At 37.7% G+C, this 18,162-nt stretch overlaps 1 protein-coding gene and 1 pseudogene across 1 annotated transcript; one reads left to right on the forward strand and one right to left on the reverse strand.

Annotated features, from left to right (window-relative positions):
* Positions 1–2,717: 2,717 nt before the first annotated feature.
* On the reverse strand, positions 2,718–3,290 carry LOC144376901 (interferon alpha-2-like). The gene has a single exon (XM_078045158.1). It carries the CDS (start codon positions 3,288–3,290, stop codon positions 2,718–2,720), a length of 573 nt encoding a protein of 190 aa, XP_077901284.1.
* Positions 3,291–16,156: 12,866 nt separating this feature from the next.
* Positions 16,157–16,761, forward strand: LOC144376902 (interferon alpha-5-like; annotated as a pseudogene).
* Positions 16,762–18,162: the final 1,401 nt, after the last annotated feature.

The following is an 18,162-nucleotide window of genomic DNA, read 5'->3' on the forward strand; positions in this document are numbered from 1 at the left end:
CCTCGCTGTGTCTTAGTCCTGAATCAAGGTGGAGTAAGACTTCCAAGTCATTATTCAAAGAGACAGAATTTTATCTGGCATTAATGCACACTGAAATCCCACTGGTTCAGGAAATTAAGGAAGGAGGAAATGGCAAGTTCAAGGCCAGCTTCTGCAACTTAATGAAGCCCTAAGCAACTTGGCAAGTTTTACATTGTTTCAAAATACAAAGGGAAGTGTTTGTGGCTCAGTGGTAAAGTGTCCTGATTTCAATCCCTCCTTCCAAAAAAAAAAAAAAGAATTTTCTCTGTACTATAAAGTCATGCTGGGTGATGTACTAGGAGGAAAATTGTAAAACTAGCCACTTAGATTTTTCCTGATTTCCCTTCAGGTGTGCTGTCCTGCCTCCTATATACAATAGGCATGCTCTCCTGGCTCCTAGAATCACATAGGATACAGAGAAACTGAAAGGCCAGGAGACTCTGGAAGGCTGATCAGGCTGGAGAGAAGTGAAACATTCTGACCCTTTCTCCCACACACCTGTCCTTTGCCCAAAGAGGACACTACCTGCCTGGGGCTAGGAGTCTTTTCCTTCTCTGAGATGAAAAGTTAAGGAAATGGACTCTTCCAATATTGGGTCACTTCCTCCCAGGAGAACAGCCTATTTTAGCTCTTTGTAAAAAGGCTCTTGCCAGTACGCAGAATTATGCATACAACAGAAGCTTAATTGCCAGACTTGGACTCTTTCTCTGCCCATCTTGGCCTGTAGGCTTCTGTCTTCTTCTGTCAATATTTTAATTGCTTCCAGAGTAAAACAAATCATGCTTTCTCTTTGTTTATTTGTGTCACAACTACTCTTACATCACTGTAATAACTACAGGCTTTTGTTTCCAAAAATATTAACTAGGAGGAACTAAAACTTCTCTTGGAGGTTTCTGGAAAACCTAGAACTTTCATTCAACCATTGCTTTCAGTTGGTGGCTGCATACAATTTCAGAGAAAGTTTATAGCTGGAAACCCTAATAGAAAGATGTCTACACAGGCAGGTTAATGAGAGATGAAGGAGGACATCACAGTCGTTTTTTTTTTTGTTTGTTTGTTTGTATGTTTCATTCTGGTTTGTTTGTTTGTTTGTTTGTTTTGGTACCCAAGATTGAACCCGGGGCTACTTAAACACTGAGTCACATCCAGGATCTTTTTACTCTTTGATTTTGAGGCAATGTTTCCCTACGTTGGTTAAGGCCTAGCTAGGTTGCTGACACCAAGCTTTTAACTTGCCAACCTCCTGTCTAGCCTGGAGAGCCTCTGGGACTACAGGCACACACCACCACTCAAGGCACAAAGGAGATTTCTGAACCAGAGAGGGAGGAAACTATTGTGGTTTGGGAGTGACATGACAGGATCCATGGAAGTATGGAGCAAGGAGGAGTGCCACAGCAATCACAAATGAAGTGTTTCAAACACATGTATATATACATGTATATTATGCTAATATTTTAAATTATATATTACATAGTATATAATATATTATTCATAGACACATATGTGCATGTGCATGCACACACACACGCACACACAAGAATGAAAACCTGTGATCTGCAGCATCCATGGAACTGGAGATCATCCTGTAAAGTGAAATGAGCTGGACAGGAAGACAAGTGCCACAGAATCTCACTCATGTGTAAAATAGGGAGAAGCTTATCTTATAGGAGCTGAGAGTGGAATGGCGCTTACCAGAGGCCACAGAGAGCAGAAGGTGGAAAGATGGGAAAGGCTGATCAATGATTCCTCAATACAGGTGGAAAGAGGCAAGAAGCTGGTGGGCAATTGCAGACTGTGGTGACTGTTCAGAGCACAAACCCTCCTGTGATTTTGAAAAAGCTGGAGGGAGGGATCTTGAGATGTTGACAACAGAGACATGATAAATATTCGAGGAGATGAGCGTGTTTAACTTGATTTAAACTTTGCACCAAACATAATACGGTACCCCACTAATATGCACCACCTTCCAGCCCCTTATATGTCAGCTGTTTTGTGTATTGAAAGCATCACTGCAGAGGAAAATAGATGGAATTGGCATAATTAGTGAGGGATGAAGAATATTTAATTGGGAACCCCATGGGAGTTGGAGGAGAGAAGAGTAAGAGAAATTCCATTATCTTTCCCCTCATATGGGGTAAGATTTTATAATATCCAGATTTTCTTGATTTTTTAAAATCTCAACTTGTCAGAAAGTATCACAAATAAGTTGATGGGAAAATGCAAATATAATGATGTGCATGAAATGAGCACAACATAGAAATCAGCATTTAGAACTAAAATTTCTATTTTGCTGCTTAACACAGAAATGGGAGAGAATGAAAAGAAATATTTACCTAACCTCCCATTCTCCTGCAAGATTAAAAGAATTTAAAAAACAGAAGGAATTAATGAAGAACAAATATCAATTGATTAAATATAAAGAAATGATTGGTTTTATTAATCATATTTTAAAGGTATACATAGTATTATATAGATTAAATAAATAAAATTTCATAAATAGTTAAAAAATAATATTTAAATATATAAATAGATAACATCTGCAAATATGTAAGGGTTTAGTGCCTCTAGATTTGACAAATTGGTTGAATTCTTCTCTGAATTACTGCAACAAATAACAGTCTTTGAAATGGCAGAACTTGTGGGAGTGTGATAAGTTGTGTTCATCAGTGAGAAGCATTTCCCTGCTGGTCCAGGTCTCATTCCATGCTCCTTAGTCTTGCATACAAGTTGGCTGATGAAGAGAAGGATTTCATGATTTCTGCTCTGACCACCTCCCAGGCACAAGGCAGGTATTTCTTCTCCTTCAGGTAGACAGTGATCCTGTGGAAGTACTTCCTCACAGCCCTCAGGGGAGCCTCTTCCACCCCCACTTGGTGGGACCCACAGGCTTTCAGGTCATCCAGATGCTGATGGAGGCCAGTGAGGAAGGTGTCCAGGAGAGTCTTGTTCCAAGCAGCAAAGGCCTCCTGGGTGCTGAAGAGGTTGAAGATCTGCTGGGTCATCTCATGGAGGACAGCAACAGCTTGAGCCTTCTGCACCTGTTCACCCTCCAACTGCTCCTGGGGGAAGGAAAAGTCCTTTCTGTAGTTCAGGCAGGAGTAAATGGGAATTCTCCTCATTTTTTGCAGGAGTGTCAGGGCTCCCTCCTCATTTTCCTCAGAAGTTTCAAGAGCCAGGTTGTGTATTTGAGGCAGGTCACAGCCCAGAGAGCAAGTGTTCTTGCAGCTGAGCACCACCAGGGCCAGCAGGAAAGCCAAGGGCAAGGCCATTGGGGATCTTGCAGATGCTGCTGGGCTGCTTGAGATGGGTGGTCTTGCACCTTTGCCTCTAGGTTCTCTGAAGCCCTTGACTTGTTCCTATGTCTTAAATAGGAACCAATATGATTTCCGTTTTCTGAATGTCATCCCCAGAACTTTCTACTTCTGTTTTTGCTTTTCATTATGCTTTTGCAACATGTGTTTAGAGGAGTGTTTCCAATCCTTTTTTCATTATTGCTTACCCATCCAGTGCTCTCAGACCACATTTTAGTATTATATTCTGAACTGAAATTTCTATTAATTTCTTAATTTTGGTGTGGGGAGTTACTGGGGATATAACCCAGAGGAGCTTTACCAGTTAGCCACACCCCTAGCTCTTTTATTTAATTTTGATAGAAGGTCTCATTAGGTTACTTAGAGCCTCACTTATTTCCTGAGGCTGACCTGGAACTTGTGACCCTCCTATCTCAGCATCCAGAGTCACTGGAATTAAAGGTACCTGCTTACACACAATCCTGCTCATTTTCCTTTAAAGCAATATGAGTGAAAGTCAGGTTCTGCAACCATGACCCAGAAAACAAAGAATTTTTTCTGCTACTAAGACAGCTGGAAAGCATCCCCAACCAGAAATGCCTGAATGACAGAGTCGACTTTCATTTTCTTTGAAAAACAGAAAAGAACACCCAAATCCAGAAGATAGAAGTCACCTGTCTCTACCATCTGATGTGTCAGCAGATGTTCTATCCCGTCAGCATGATGGACAACAGAGCCACCAGTGGTAAGGTCCTCCTGGATCAACTACTCTCCAGACTTCATCTCAGTCTGGATTAACTGAAGCTGACAGTCGTAGAAAAAACATTGAGTTCCCATTTAGGTTTACACTCTGAAAGTATTTCCAGAGAATCACCTGCTATCTGAAGGGAAAGAAATCAACTCCTGTGCCTAGGAGTTTGTCAGAGGAGAAGCTGAAGTGACCTTTTCATTCATTAGCAACAATGAAAAGAAAAATCCACAAGAAGAAAGTTATACTTTCTCTCTAACCAATTACATTCTTGTTTCCCGAATCTCCAAAAAAAATCTCACCTCAGAGTTTTGTTTCAGTTGAAAAATATCTGGAACCAAAATCGTGACATTATTTTTAAAAATCGGTGTACATGAGGCATTTAAAATTGACAAAATAATGTTTAGAAACAATAACATGGTTTATTAAATAATGTTATGATTTATAATATGTGCATTTCTGTTGAAATTCTTGAAGGGAATTTTCAATTTCAAGCCTAAAATTTAGTTTATTCATAGGAAAAATTCATCAAGAGAGTATTTTTGAATGCCATTCATCAGTTAATGCTAGTTTCTGCAACAGATAAAAATTATCAGTAACTAGATCATAATACAAAATTATCTTGCTTTCCTATCAGATCTGAGTGTAGGAATTCCTGTCAGATGACTCCTTGGTAGGCCATCCTTACAACAGTGATTTAAGTACCTGAGTACCATCTCTTTGGTGGTTTTGTTCATCTTCAACATGTAACTCCAAGTGTGGCAGGGGTGCTGGAATCTATTCTAGTGTGTTGCAAAGGGGGAAAAGTGTGGTGAATCACATGGGGATGGTTTCATGGGCTGAGATCATATAAGAAAAGATCACGTCCTCATCAAGACAGCATTTTTTAATAACATTGAACAGTTAATGCCAGTTTCTGCAAAAGATAAAAATTATCAGTAACTAATCATAACACAAAGTTATCTTGCTTTCATATAAGATCTGAGTAGAGGAATTCCTGTCAGATGACTCATAGGTTAGCCATCCTCCCAACAATGATTCAAGGACTTGAGTGCCACCTCTTTGGTGGCTTTGCTCATCTCCAACATGTAACTCTAACTATGACTGGGGTCTGGAATTTGTTCTACAGTGTTGCAAAGGGCAAAAATGTGCTGAATCACATGGGGATGATTTTGAGGGCTGAGACTATACAGGAAAAGATCACATCCATCAATATGTACCAGGTGAGAATTTATGCATATGTGATACACAGATGCAAAGAAAGTGGGGAAGGCATTCCAGCTGATGACTTGTTGAAAGAAAAGACAAGTTCTTTTAAGGACCAGTCTTCATTTATACACTATATGTAATAATGCTATTTTCAGCAGGCAAAATAACCTATTTTCTTGAAGTCTCATTCCACAAAAGTTGAATGTCATGAGAAAAGATGTCATTCATTAAGGATCCTATCATAGTTGACTTTGTGAAACAGTCACTTAAGTTGCTTCTCAAAGTCCTAGATTAATATTCAAACTGACCAAAGGTATGGGACAAAATACTTGGAGCACATATAAAGTTCACACTGTGCCCTTATTACCCGTGGAGAGAAGAATGTATGATCAGGTTGTTCCTTGCAGATCCTTGGTGATCACTGAAACAAAAGGGGACATTTAATTTCCCATTTGTAAACAGGTTACTATTAATCATCCAGATGTTCTGAATATTAAGATGACAAACTTGAGAAAATATCCCTTCAATGAAATGGTGGTCCTTTTATTCAAATATGCCTCACAATCCCCAATTATAGCTTCTCTTCAAAACAATGAAGAATTGAAAAGGAATTTAGGTCTATAGACTTTTCAAATCATATATCATGTATGCAATGGCATATTTTTTCTACTATTATTAAACAATTATTTCCTTCATCAATATAGAGTGAGCTCCTGAATTGATATTGATTGGATAAAATGCCTAGGACTCAAGACAGCATTGGAAGATTTCTCAGCTCAGAAATACTTTCTGAATTCCTGGGGTGGTATTCCGAGGAAAAATAGGTCAAGCCATTAAAGGCTCAATCCCTAGTAACCAGAAGGGAGAAGATAGTTAGGAAAAAAGAAAAATGATAATCTTGACTTGAAAAAATGTAGGAGAAGCAAGGACTTGAAATATATTGCTTTTTTAACCTAAATAGTATTCTAATTAATGCATTCAAAATCTGAAAATCAAACTGAATTGGAGTCCATTATCCCATAGAAATAAATGGAGATAAAGGAAGGAAATGCTCATTTACCGTGTGTGTGTATGTGTGTGTGTGTGTGTGTGTGTGTGTGTGTGTGTTTAGACCTGAAAGAATGGAAGAATAAAGGTCAGTAGTTTTTACAATCACAAAGATCCACCTGAAAATATGGAAAGATCCACCTGAAAATATGGAAAGTCTAAGACAGAGTTTCCTCCATTTCTGTGCTAATTTTGTCCAATCACTTTCTATCACTGCAAATTTGTTCTTTTCCTCCAACATCTTTTCTTTTGTTTTATCTCAACATTTTCAATTTATTGGGCCCACTTCTACAAATAAGTCTATAAAATGAACCCAGCATCAAACTTTTCCAGTGTATAAACAGGAGACATGAAGCAACTAGCAAGGCAGTTGACCCAGAGCCTTTTGTCATCTCAGTCCTCCACCTCAAGTACCCTGGTCTCTCCCTTCTCCAGAAAGGCTCTCCTTTCTACACCTTTAGTTGCCTCTGTGAGCCTTATCAGATGTGAGCTCTGAGCCTTAGTTCTTTGGTTTAGTTGTAATTTGTCTCAAGCCTCTGGCTTGATCATGACCCACAACCTTGGGCTGTGGTGAATACAGTAGAGAGCTTTATAGATACTTGAATGCAAGAATAGAAATATGTAAGATTTCTAAGAGGTGTTCATAAATATGTGCTGAGGTGCACACACTGTTTAACAACACATTTAAGTTCTTGAGGATACATTTGAAAGAAGACAGGGTAGGATATAACATTGGTAAGTATACGGAGGCCAATTTTGCTATTATGTAACATGCCTGGCAAAAGTGAAGGGGAGGAATGGGAGCTGAACTGAAAGACTGCCATGACTGAGGCAAGGCTCTACTGGAAAATATTGATTAGTCTAAAAATCAGTTCTGGTTCTTATGGCCAGAAATGTCTCCAGAGACCAAGTGAGAACTGGAGACCTAGAAATGGGCACACTGGGTTCTAGCAGTGGGTTCAGTATTTATGAGCCACCTGCCCTTCCAATTTTCTTTTGTAAATTAGAACAACAGTAGAAGCTTTCACTGTCTGCTTTGGTCACCCATGTCTCTAGTGACTCAATGGGCTGAGTGTAAGGTACATGTTTGATATGTATGGAAAACAAAAGTATTCCTACTATTAAGATAAGGGTCAATTTTGCAAGTTCTCAGAGTAGTGTCTAACTCAACAAATGGTTTACACAGCTTAGATATTTCTTTTTATTAATATAATCATTATTATTTTTTTTTAATTTTTTATTTTTTTATTGGTTGTTCACAACATTACAAAGCTCTTGACATATCATATTTCATACATTAGATTGAAGTGGGTTATGAACTCCCAATTTTACCCCAAATGCAGATTGCAGAATCACGTCGGTTACACATCCACAATTTTACATAATGCCCAATTAGTAATTGTTGTATTCTGCTACCTTTCCTATCCCCTACTATCCCCCCTCCCCTCCCCTCCCAACTTCTCTCTCTACCCCATCTACTGTAATTCATTTCTCTCCTTGTTTATTTTCCCATTCCCCTCACAACCTCTTATATGTAATTTTGTATAGCAATGAGGGTCTCCCTTCATTACCATGCAATTTCCCTTTACTCTTCCTTTCCCTCCCATCTCATGACTCTGTTTAATGTTAGTCTCTTCTTCCTGCTCTTCCTCCTTGCTCTGTTCATAGTTGCTCTCATTATATCAAAGAAGACATTTGGTATTTGTTTTTTAGGGATTGACTAGCTTCACTAAGCATAATCTGCTCTAGTGCCATCCATTTCCCTGCAAATTCTATGATTTTGTCATTTTTTATTGCTGCATAGTACTCCATTGTGTATAGATGCCACATTTTTTTTATCCATTCATCTATTGAAGGGCATCTGGGTTGGTTCCACAGTCTAGCTATTGTGAATTGTGCTGCTATGAACATCGATGTGGCAGCATCCCTGTAGCATGCTCTTTTAAGGTCTTCAGGGAATAGCCCGAGAAGGGCAATAGCAGGGTCAAATGGTGGTTCCATTCCCAGCTTTCCCAGGAATCTCCAAACTGCTTTCCAAATTGGCTGCACCAATTTGCAGTCCCACCAGCAATGTACAAGAGTACCCTTTTCTCCACATCCTCGCCAGCACTTGTTGTTGTTTGACTTCATAGTGGCTGCCAATCTTACTGGAGTGAGATGGTATCTTAGGGTGGTTTTGATTTGCATTTCTCTGACTGCTAGAGATGGTGAGCATTTTTTCATGTACTTGTTGATTGATTGTATGTCCTCCTCTGAGAAGTGTCTGTTCAGATCCTTGGCCCACTTGTTGATTGGGTTATTTGTTATCTTATTGTCTAATTTTTTGAGTTCTTTGTATACTCTGGATATTAGGGCTCTATCTGAAGTGTGAGGAGTAAAAATTTGTTCCCAGGATGTAGGCTCCCTATTTACCTCTCTTATTGTTTCTCTTGCTGAGAAAAAACTTTTTAGTTTAAGTAAGTCCCATTTGTTGATTCTTGTTATTAACTCTTGTGCTATGGGTGTCCTATTAAGGAATTTGGAGCCCGATCCCACAATATGTAGATCGGAGCCAACTTTTTCTTCTATCAGACGCAGAGTCTCTGATTTGATATCAAGCTCCTTGATCCATTTAGAGTTAACTTTTGTGCATGGCGAGAGGAAGGGATTCAGTTTCATTTTTTTGCATATGGATTTCCAGTTTTCCCAACACCATTTGTTGAAGATGCTATCCTTCCTCCATTGCATGCTTTTAGCCCCTTTATCAAATATAAGATAGTTGTAACTTTGTGGATTAGTCTCTGTGTCCTCTATTCTATACCATTTGTCCACTCGCCTGTTTTGGTACCAGTACCATGCTGTTTTTGTCACTATTGCTCTGTAATATAGTTTGAAATCTGGTATCGCTATACCGCCTGATTCACACTTCCTGCTTAAAATTGCTTTTGCTATTCTGGGTCTTTTATTTTTCCATATGAATTTCATGATTGCTTTATCTATTTCTACAAGAAATGCCATTGGGATTTTGATTGGCATTGCATTAAACCTATAGAGAACTTTTGGTAATATCGCCATTTTGATAATGTTAGTTCTGCCTATCCATGAACAGGGTATATTTTTCCATCTTCTAAGATCTTCTTCTACTTCTCTTTTTAGGGTTCTGTAGTTTTCATTGTATAAATCTTTCACCTCTTTTGTTAGGTTGATTCCCAAGTATTTTATTTTTTTGGAGGATATTGTGAATGGAGTGTTTTTCCTCATTTCCGTTTCAGAAGTTTTGTCGCTGATATACAGAAATGCCTTTGATTTATGCGTGTTGATTTTATATCCTGCCACTTTGCTGAATTCATTTATTAGTTCTAATAGTTTCTTTGTAGACCCTTTTGGGTCTTCTAAGTATAGAATCATGTCATCTGCAAATAGTGATAATTTAAGTTCTTCTTTTCCTATTTTTATGCCTTTAATTTCTTTCGTCTGTCTAATTGCTCTGGCCAGTGTTTCGAGAACTATATTGAATAGAAGTGGTGATAGAGGGCATCCCTGTCTTGTTCCAGATTTTAGAGGGAATGCCTTCAACTTTTGTCCATTCAGAATGATGCTAGCCTGGGGCTTAGCATAGATAGCTTTTACAATGTCAAGGTATGTTCCTGTTATCCCTAGTTTTTCAAGTGTTTTGAACATAAAGGGATGCTGTACTTTGTCGAATGCTTTCTCTGCGTCTATTGAGATGATCATATGGTTCTTATCTTTAAGTCTATTGATGTGGTGAATAACATTTATTGATTTCCGTATATTGAACCAGCCTTGCATACCAGGGATGAATCCTACTTGATCATGGTGCACAATTTTTTTGATGTGTTTTTGTATTCGATTCGCCAGAATTTTATTGAGGATTTTTGCATCCAGGTTCATTAGAGATATTGGTCTGTAGTTTTCTTTCTTTGAGGTGTCTTTGTCTGTTTTCGGAATCAGGGTGATGTTGGCCTCATAGAATGAATTTGGAAGAGCTCCCTCTTTTTCTATTTCCTGAAATAACTTGAAAAGTATTGGTATTAATTCTTCTTTAAAGGTTTTGTAAAACTCTGCTGTATACCCATCCGGTCCTGGGCTTTTCTTGGTTGGTAGTCTTTTGATGGCTTCTTCAATTTCATCCATTGATATTGGTCTGTTCAAATTGTGTGTATCCTCCTGACTCAGTCTGGGCAAATCATATGACTTAAGAAATTTATCGATGTCTTCACTATCTTCTATTTTATTGGAATATAGGTTTTCAAAATAATTTCTAATTGTCTTCTGTATTTCTGTAGCATCTGTTGTGATGTTGCCTTTTTCATCCCGTATGTTAGTAATTTGAGTTCTCGCTCTTCTTCTCTTTGTTAGCATGGCTAAAGGTCTGTCGATCTTATTTATTTTTTCAAAGAACCAACTTTTAGTTTTGTTAATTTTTTCAATAGTTTCTTTTGTTTCAATTTCATTAATTTCCGCTCTGATTTTAATTATTTCTTGCCTTCTGCTACATTTGCTGTTGTTTTGCTCTTCCTTTTCTAGGGCTTTGAGATGAAGTGTGAGCTCATTTATTTGTTGGTTTTTTCTTTTTTTGAGGAATGACCACCAGGCGATGAATTTTCCTCTTAAAACTGCTTTCATTGTGTCCCATAGATTCTGATATGTTGTGTCTGTATTCTCATTTATCTCTAAGAATTTTTTGATTTCCTCCTTTATGTCTTCTGTAACCCATTGATCATTCAGTAACATATTGTTCATTTTCCATGTGATGTAGGATTTTTCCTTCCTTCTTTTATCATTGATTTCCAGTTTCATTCCATTATGATCAGATAAAATGCATGGTATTATCTCCACCCCTTTATATTTACTGAGGGTTGCCCTGTGGCATAATATATGGTCTATTTTTGAGAAGGATCCATGTGCTGCTGAGAAAAAAGTATATCCATTTGATGATGGTTGATATATTCTATATATGTCAGTTAAGTCTAGGTTATTGATTGTGGTATTGAGTTCTATAGTTTCCTTATTCAACTTTTGTTTGGAGGATCTGTCCAATGGTGAGAGAGGTGTGTTGAAGTCACCCATAATTATTGTGTTGTGGTCTATTTGATTCTTGAACTTGAGGAGAATTTGTTTTATGAATGTCGCAGCGCCATTATTTGGTGCATAAATATTGATAATTGTTATGTCTTGTTGGTGAATGGTTCCTTTCAACAGTATATAATGTCCTTCTTTATCCCTTTTGATTAACTTAGTCTTGAAGTCGATTTTATTCGATATGAGGATGGCCACCCCTGCTTGCTTACGAGGACCGTGTGCGTGGTATATTTTTTCCCATCCTTTCACCTTCAGCCTGTGTATGTCTTTTCCAATCAGATGTGTCTCCTGGATGCAGCATATTGTCGGATTTGTTTTTTTAATCCATGATATCAGCCTATGTCGCTTTATTGGAGAGTTTAAGCCATTAACATTCAGAGTTACTATTGATATATGGTTTGTACTTCCATCCATGTTTGATTAATTATCCTCTTTTTTAAAAAAAAATTTAGTTTGTTTCTCCATGATTATTTTTCCCCTCGCCCTCTGTCTTTACCGAGGCACTTCCCTCTGATGGTTTTGGTTATTGTTTTTCATTTCTTCCTCGTGTAGTGTTTTGCTCAAAATGCTTTGCAATGCTGGTTTTCTGGCTGCAAATTCTTTTAACTTTTGTTTATCATGAAAGATTTTTATTTCGTTGTCATACCTGAAGCTTAATTTTGCTGGATACAGAATTCTTGGTTGGCATCCATTGTCTTTCAGTGTTTGAAATACATTGTTCCATGACCTTCTTGCTTTCAGTGTCTGTGATGAAAAATCCGTTGTTAACCTTATTGGTTTACCCCTGAATGTAATCTGTCTCCTTTCTCTTGTAGCTTTTAATATTTTCTCTTTGTTCTGTATATTGGATATCTTCATAACAATGTGTCTTGGCGTTGGTCTACTGTGATTTTGTGTGCTCGGTGTCCTGTATGCATCTTCAATTTGTATATCTGTTTCCTCTTTTATTTCTGGAAAGTTTTCTGTAATTATTTCATTCAGCAGGTTACTCATTCCCTTGGTTTGAATCTCTGTACCTTCTTCTATCCCAATGACTCGTAAGTTTGGTTTTTTTATGTTATCCCATAACTCTTGGATGTTTTTCTCATGATTTTTTACCAGCCTTTCTGAGTTGGCTAGACTCTTTTCAAGATGAAATATTTTGTCTTCATTATCTGACGTTCTGGCTTCTACTTGCTCCACTCTGTTAGTGATACTCTCAATTGAGTTTTTAATTTGGTTTATGGTTTCCTTCATTTCTAAGATTATGTTTTGATTCTTTTTTATAATCTCTATCTCCTGATAAAGGTGCTTAACTTCTTCTTTTATCTGTTTGTGTAATACATTCTCAATGTGTTCTTTCGCTGCTTGAATTTGCTGTCTCGTATCCTCTTTAAGGTTCCATTCCATCTGTCTAAGGTGTTCCTTGAGTTCTTTATATGACCATTTTTCTGATGACTCTAGGTCCTCCTGAATATTTAGGCTGTCCTGCATTGTTTGTACTCCTTTTCTTCCTTGCTTTTTGAAGCTGCTCATGTTACTTCTTCTTCTGTTTGACTGCTGAGTTACTGTTTACTCCTATAAATTTATTTGATGCTTGGGAGGAAAGGTATTAGAAGGGAAGGGAAAAAGTCACTAAATAGAATGAGAGTAAGCAGGTAGAATTCAAGGAAGGGGGGGTAAGATAATTGAAAAGAAATGAAAAGACAAAAGAAGAAAAAAATAGGAAATAAAAAAAAATTTAAATAATAAGAAAAAAATTAAAATTAAATTTGGACGAAAAAAAATGTAAAAAAAATTTAATAAAACAAGAAAGAAAAATGAAAATGAAAAAAACCCGAAATCAAAATTAAAAAAAAAAAAAAAGAAAAAAAGAAAAAAAACCAAAAAACTAATAAATGCAGTCTTAGAGTTTGATTAACTTCTCTTCCAGTAGGTGGCGCTGTGACCACCAGGCCAAGTTTCTCCTATCAATACGCGGAAACCAATCACTGTGCAGCAGCTCCTCCTCCCAGACTGGGCGAGTCTCCAATCCTGGGTGCCTAGGGCGTCCTCTTGTGTCTAGTCACTTCCCCACTTTTCCTCTAGCCAGGCCCCTCTCACGGGTGCCGCTCACCACAATACTGGGTACACGCCAGGTCTGCTGCTCCCGGGAGCCCTGTTGTCATGAATGACTGGGCACACTCTTCCAGTTTGCCAATCCCTCAGACCCTATGTTTGTAGAGCTTGGGGCTGAGAATCCTCAGCGAATTTTACTGCCCCTCCGGTAGCCACACCCCGGGTAGCTGGTGCAAGAGACCTCAGCTGTCAGCACTGGTTGGAGCGGTAGTCCCGCGCCGTGGGTCCCGCGCCACCTCTAATTCCCTCGGTCTGGCTACCGTGCTCACGGGAGAGTTGGGAGGGGCCCTTACAGGAGAGCTGAGATTGGCCCTTAAGGTTTCCCCGATGTGTGGAGAGGGAAGGCTAGGGAATTACACACCTGTAGCCGCAGGTTTCAATGAAGTAATCTCCTCCGCCGCAGTCTGATGACGTCAGTTGTCTGCCATGGTGGTATCTCTTCATAATCATTATTATTGAACTCCATATTAGCTTGGGGAAAATATATTTTGAAAGTATCAATTCTTTGCTTCTTGAGCAAAAAAAAAATGACAGGAAGAATATTGATCACTGGGTTTTTTCTTCTTTAGGGGAGAACATGATGCAACTAACATTTGTCCATTATCCAGAGAAAATACTGAGATTTCACAAATTAGCCTTTCTTGCATATAAACTTGTGAGTTGGTGGATGGGTCTTCCCTGATGCTATGTGAAGCCTGGATTCTGCAAAACTGGAAACAAGCCCTGGACCAGGGATTAATGTCTCTTCCTTGAGCCCACAACTGCTTGCTACTTTCCTTTACATTTTTTACCCAACTGTCTATTCTTTATCCCATTCAGTAATTTGCATCTTTCCTGCGATGCATGTAGTTATTTTTCACCTTTTTATTTGTTCTTTTCCAGTGACATAGTTTTCTTTACATTTTTATCACATTTTGACAAGCATTTGTGTTCTTTTTGTCCCCAGTTATTGGGAAGCAAAAAGTGACAACTTCTGCTTTCTATGAAGAAGAAAATGAGAAAGAAAAAATATCTAGTCTCTTATGTGCTATGTGGAACAATTGCACAGGCCATTAACCTTAATATCTTTAGATTCCAGTATTGGTATTTAGGAAAAATATAATTTGATTTTGTTTGATAAGAATCGTAATTATGATTGGACCTCTGCATTTTCTTTAGAAAGTTTGAAAATAAATTTTTTAAAAAGTGATGACATTTTCTCTTCTCATTATCATGATACTTGTCCCCAAAGTGTGAAAATTTGTCCTTTGAGGTCTGACTACATCTTATTTATTGTAATGGTTGTGGTGCTAAAAGCTCTACCCTAGCTGACAAAAACATAACTTAATATAATTTCTCATTGGTTTTCTAGGCTGGAGATGTGTATCCCTGATGGAGTGCTTGCCTAACCTTGATCCCCAGCATTGGGAAAAAGAAGTCATGAGGCTTTCCTTTGTATGATATGGAAAAAAATGAATGCTGAGTTCATGGAATAAGAAAATTGTATGCAAAATTAGTGATTCAAACCTGTGGTAAATAGATGGCTGGCACTGGAGGACATTCCTGGGTGGCTGGATCTCCAAGTTACATCCCTGTAGGGATGGGCTGTTATTGTCTTCTGAGTGGATGTTTTTTATGTTAGACCCTCAGTACTTATAAATATGTTGTTGGGTTTGAGAATTAAATACAAAGATGTGTATCCTATTATTTAATTCTAATGTTGCTATTCAACTAACCCATAAGTTTGTCCTGTACTGAAGAGAAGGAAATAACAATTATCTGAAATATATCTAGCAAAGAGTGAATACAAAAATTTTCTAATTGAAGGTGAAGCAAAGTGCACAAAATATAAATGTTAAGAAAACTATTTTCTGTAGGTTGTAGCTTTTAAATGATTTTAAGTATTTTGTTGCATTGCAATTATTATATTTTTGTAAAATTTTATTTGCATATAAATTTGATACATTGTGATTTATATATGTAAATTAGTTACATAAAAGTCAATCAAGTAAAATTTATTTAGAAAGTTAAGTTCAATGTCAATACATTTTCAGATTAGTTTTTAACTGAATTTTTTATATTGACATTTTTAACTCTGTATTGAATACAAAGTTTAAATTTAACAAATTGACTTTCAAAGTAGATATATTCATTGGTTATATAAATATGTATACAGTATATCTATTATTAACATATAATAGACAGGGTGTGGTGGTACACATCTGTACCCCAGTAACTTGGAGATAAGAGGATCTCAAGTTTGAGGCTGACCACAGCAACTAATTAAGGCCACAGCAACATAGTAAGATCCAGTCCCAAAATAAAAATTAAAAGGGAGAGGGTTTTGGTTCAGTGGAAAAGCACTTCTGGGTTTAATACCCAGTACCAAAAAAATAAAACAGGAGTGTCAGTTGGACTCTCTAAAAGGGAGTCTGGGGGCAGGAGAGGAGAATCAATGATGGAAAATGTTTTGGAAACACTGCTGTAAACACATATAAATGCATAATGGAAAGCAAAAACAGAAGTAGAAAGTCCTGGGGGTGACATTCAGAAAATTGAAAGCATAATCATTTATATTTAAGACATAAATAGACCTTAACATATCAAGGGCTTCAGAGAACCTAGAGGCAAAGGTGCAAGACCACCCATCTCAAGCAGCCCAGCAGCATCTGCAAGATCCCCAATGGCCTTGCCCTTGGCTTTCCTGCTGGCCCTGGTGGTGCTCAGCTGTAAGTCCACCTGCTCTCTGGGCTGTGACCTGCCTCAGATTCACAACCTGGCTCTTGAAACTCCTGACAGGAATGAGAAGGGGACCTGGACCCTCCTGGAAAAAATGAGGAGAATTCCCACTTTCTCCTGCCTGAACTACAGAAAGGACTTTGCCTTCCCCCAGGAGCAGTTGGAGGGTGAGCAGGTGCAGAAGGCTCAAGCTGTTGCTGTTCTCCACCAGGTGACCAGCAAGACTTCAACCTCTTCAGCACCCAGGAGGCCTTTGCTGCTTGGAACAAGACCCTCCTGGACACCTTCCTCACTGGCCTTTATCAGCATCTGGATGACCTGAAAGCCTGTGGGACCCAGCAGGTGGGGGTGGAAGAGGCTCCCCTGAGGGCTGTGAGGAAATACTTCCACAGGATCACTGTCTACCTGAAGGAGAAGAAATACCTGCCTTGTGCCTGGGAGGTGGTCAGAGCAGAAATCATGAAATCCTTCTCTTCATCAGTGAATTTGTATGGAAGACTAAGGAGCATGGAATGGGACCTGGTCCAGCAGGGAAATGCTTCTCACTGATGAACACACCTTACCACACTCCCACAAGTTCTGCCATTTCAAAGACTCTCCTTCCTGCTGGAATTATGACAAGAATTCAAGCCAGTTTTGAGACATTTTCAAGAGTTAAGCAACATTGCACTCAAATCTGCAGGCACTAATCTCTTCCAACCCTATAGATGTTCCTATCTGTCTATTTAAATATTCATTTAACTATTTATAAATTTTTTTCATAAAATATTATGTATATCTTTATAGTATGATTAATAAAACAAAACATTGTCTTTATATTTTATCAACTTATTTTGCATCCCTTAATTTTTTTAACTCTTTGTATTCATTTATCCATTGACAGATGTCACAGTTGGTTTTATATCTTGGCTATTGAAAATAGTGTGGCAATAAACACAGCTTTGCAGGTGTTTCTATTACACAATGAGTTTATTCCCTTTGACTATATATTCCTTAGTGGGATCATATGGGAGTCCTATTTTCAGTTTTCTGAGACATCTCCAAATTGTTTTCTATAATGGTTATATTGATGTACATTCCCATTAATGATATGTAAGATTTTGCCTTATATGCATCATCACCTGGATTTATTACTTTTTATCTTTTTTATAATAGTCACTTTAACTAGATTAAAATGTTATCTCATTGTGGTTTAGATTTCTATTATCCTGATTATTAGTGATACTGAAAATTTTTCATGCTGCCTGTTTTGTGTCTTCTTTCAGGAAATGTCAATCCGGATATTATGTCCATTTAAAAAATTGAATGAATATTAACCCATTGTCAGATGAATCATTGTCAAATATTTCTCCATCCCATTCTCTAGATTATCTCTTAAGTCAGTTGAATGTCTACTTTTCTGTGCAGAATCTTCTTAGTTTTTTATAATTTCATCTGTCTACATTACTTTTGTTGCCTGTATATCAAAAATCTTATCAAAATATTTTTGAATACTTCCATAGTTTTCCCCCTATATGTTCATCTACTACTTCATAGTTTAGAGTCTTTCTTTTAGGTTGTTGGTGCATTTTGAATTGATTTTTATAAATGGTGAGAAATAGGAGTCTGGTTTCATAGTTGTTCATATGTATACCCTGTTTGCCTACCACTATTTATTGAAGAGAATTTTTTTTCTCTAATGTATGCTATTGCTCTTTGTTGAAGTTTACTTGGCTGTTTTTGTAGAATAATTTCTGGTTTTTCTATTGTATTCCATGGTCTGTGTATCCTTTTTTAACAAAACAATAACACCATGCTTTTATTGTTTGTTTTTCCTACTATCAGTTTTATACTGCTCTCAGCTTACATTTAATCCACATGTGATCAGCTCTGAGGAGAAAAAGGAAGAGTCACAAAAACCAACTCCCAGAAGGCTGACCACTGATGACAATCACTATAGCACTCACTTTG

This window comes from Ictidomys tridecemlineatus, chromosome 4 (assembly GCF_052094955.1).
Source record: "Ictidomys tridecemlineatus isolate mIctTri1 chromosome 4, mIctTri1.hap1, whole genome shotgun sequence".
In the NCBI taxonomy this organism is placed as follows: Eukaryota; Metazoa; Chordata; class Mammalia; order Rodentia; family Sciuridae; genus Ictidomys; species Ictidomys tridecemlineatus.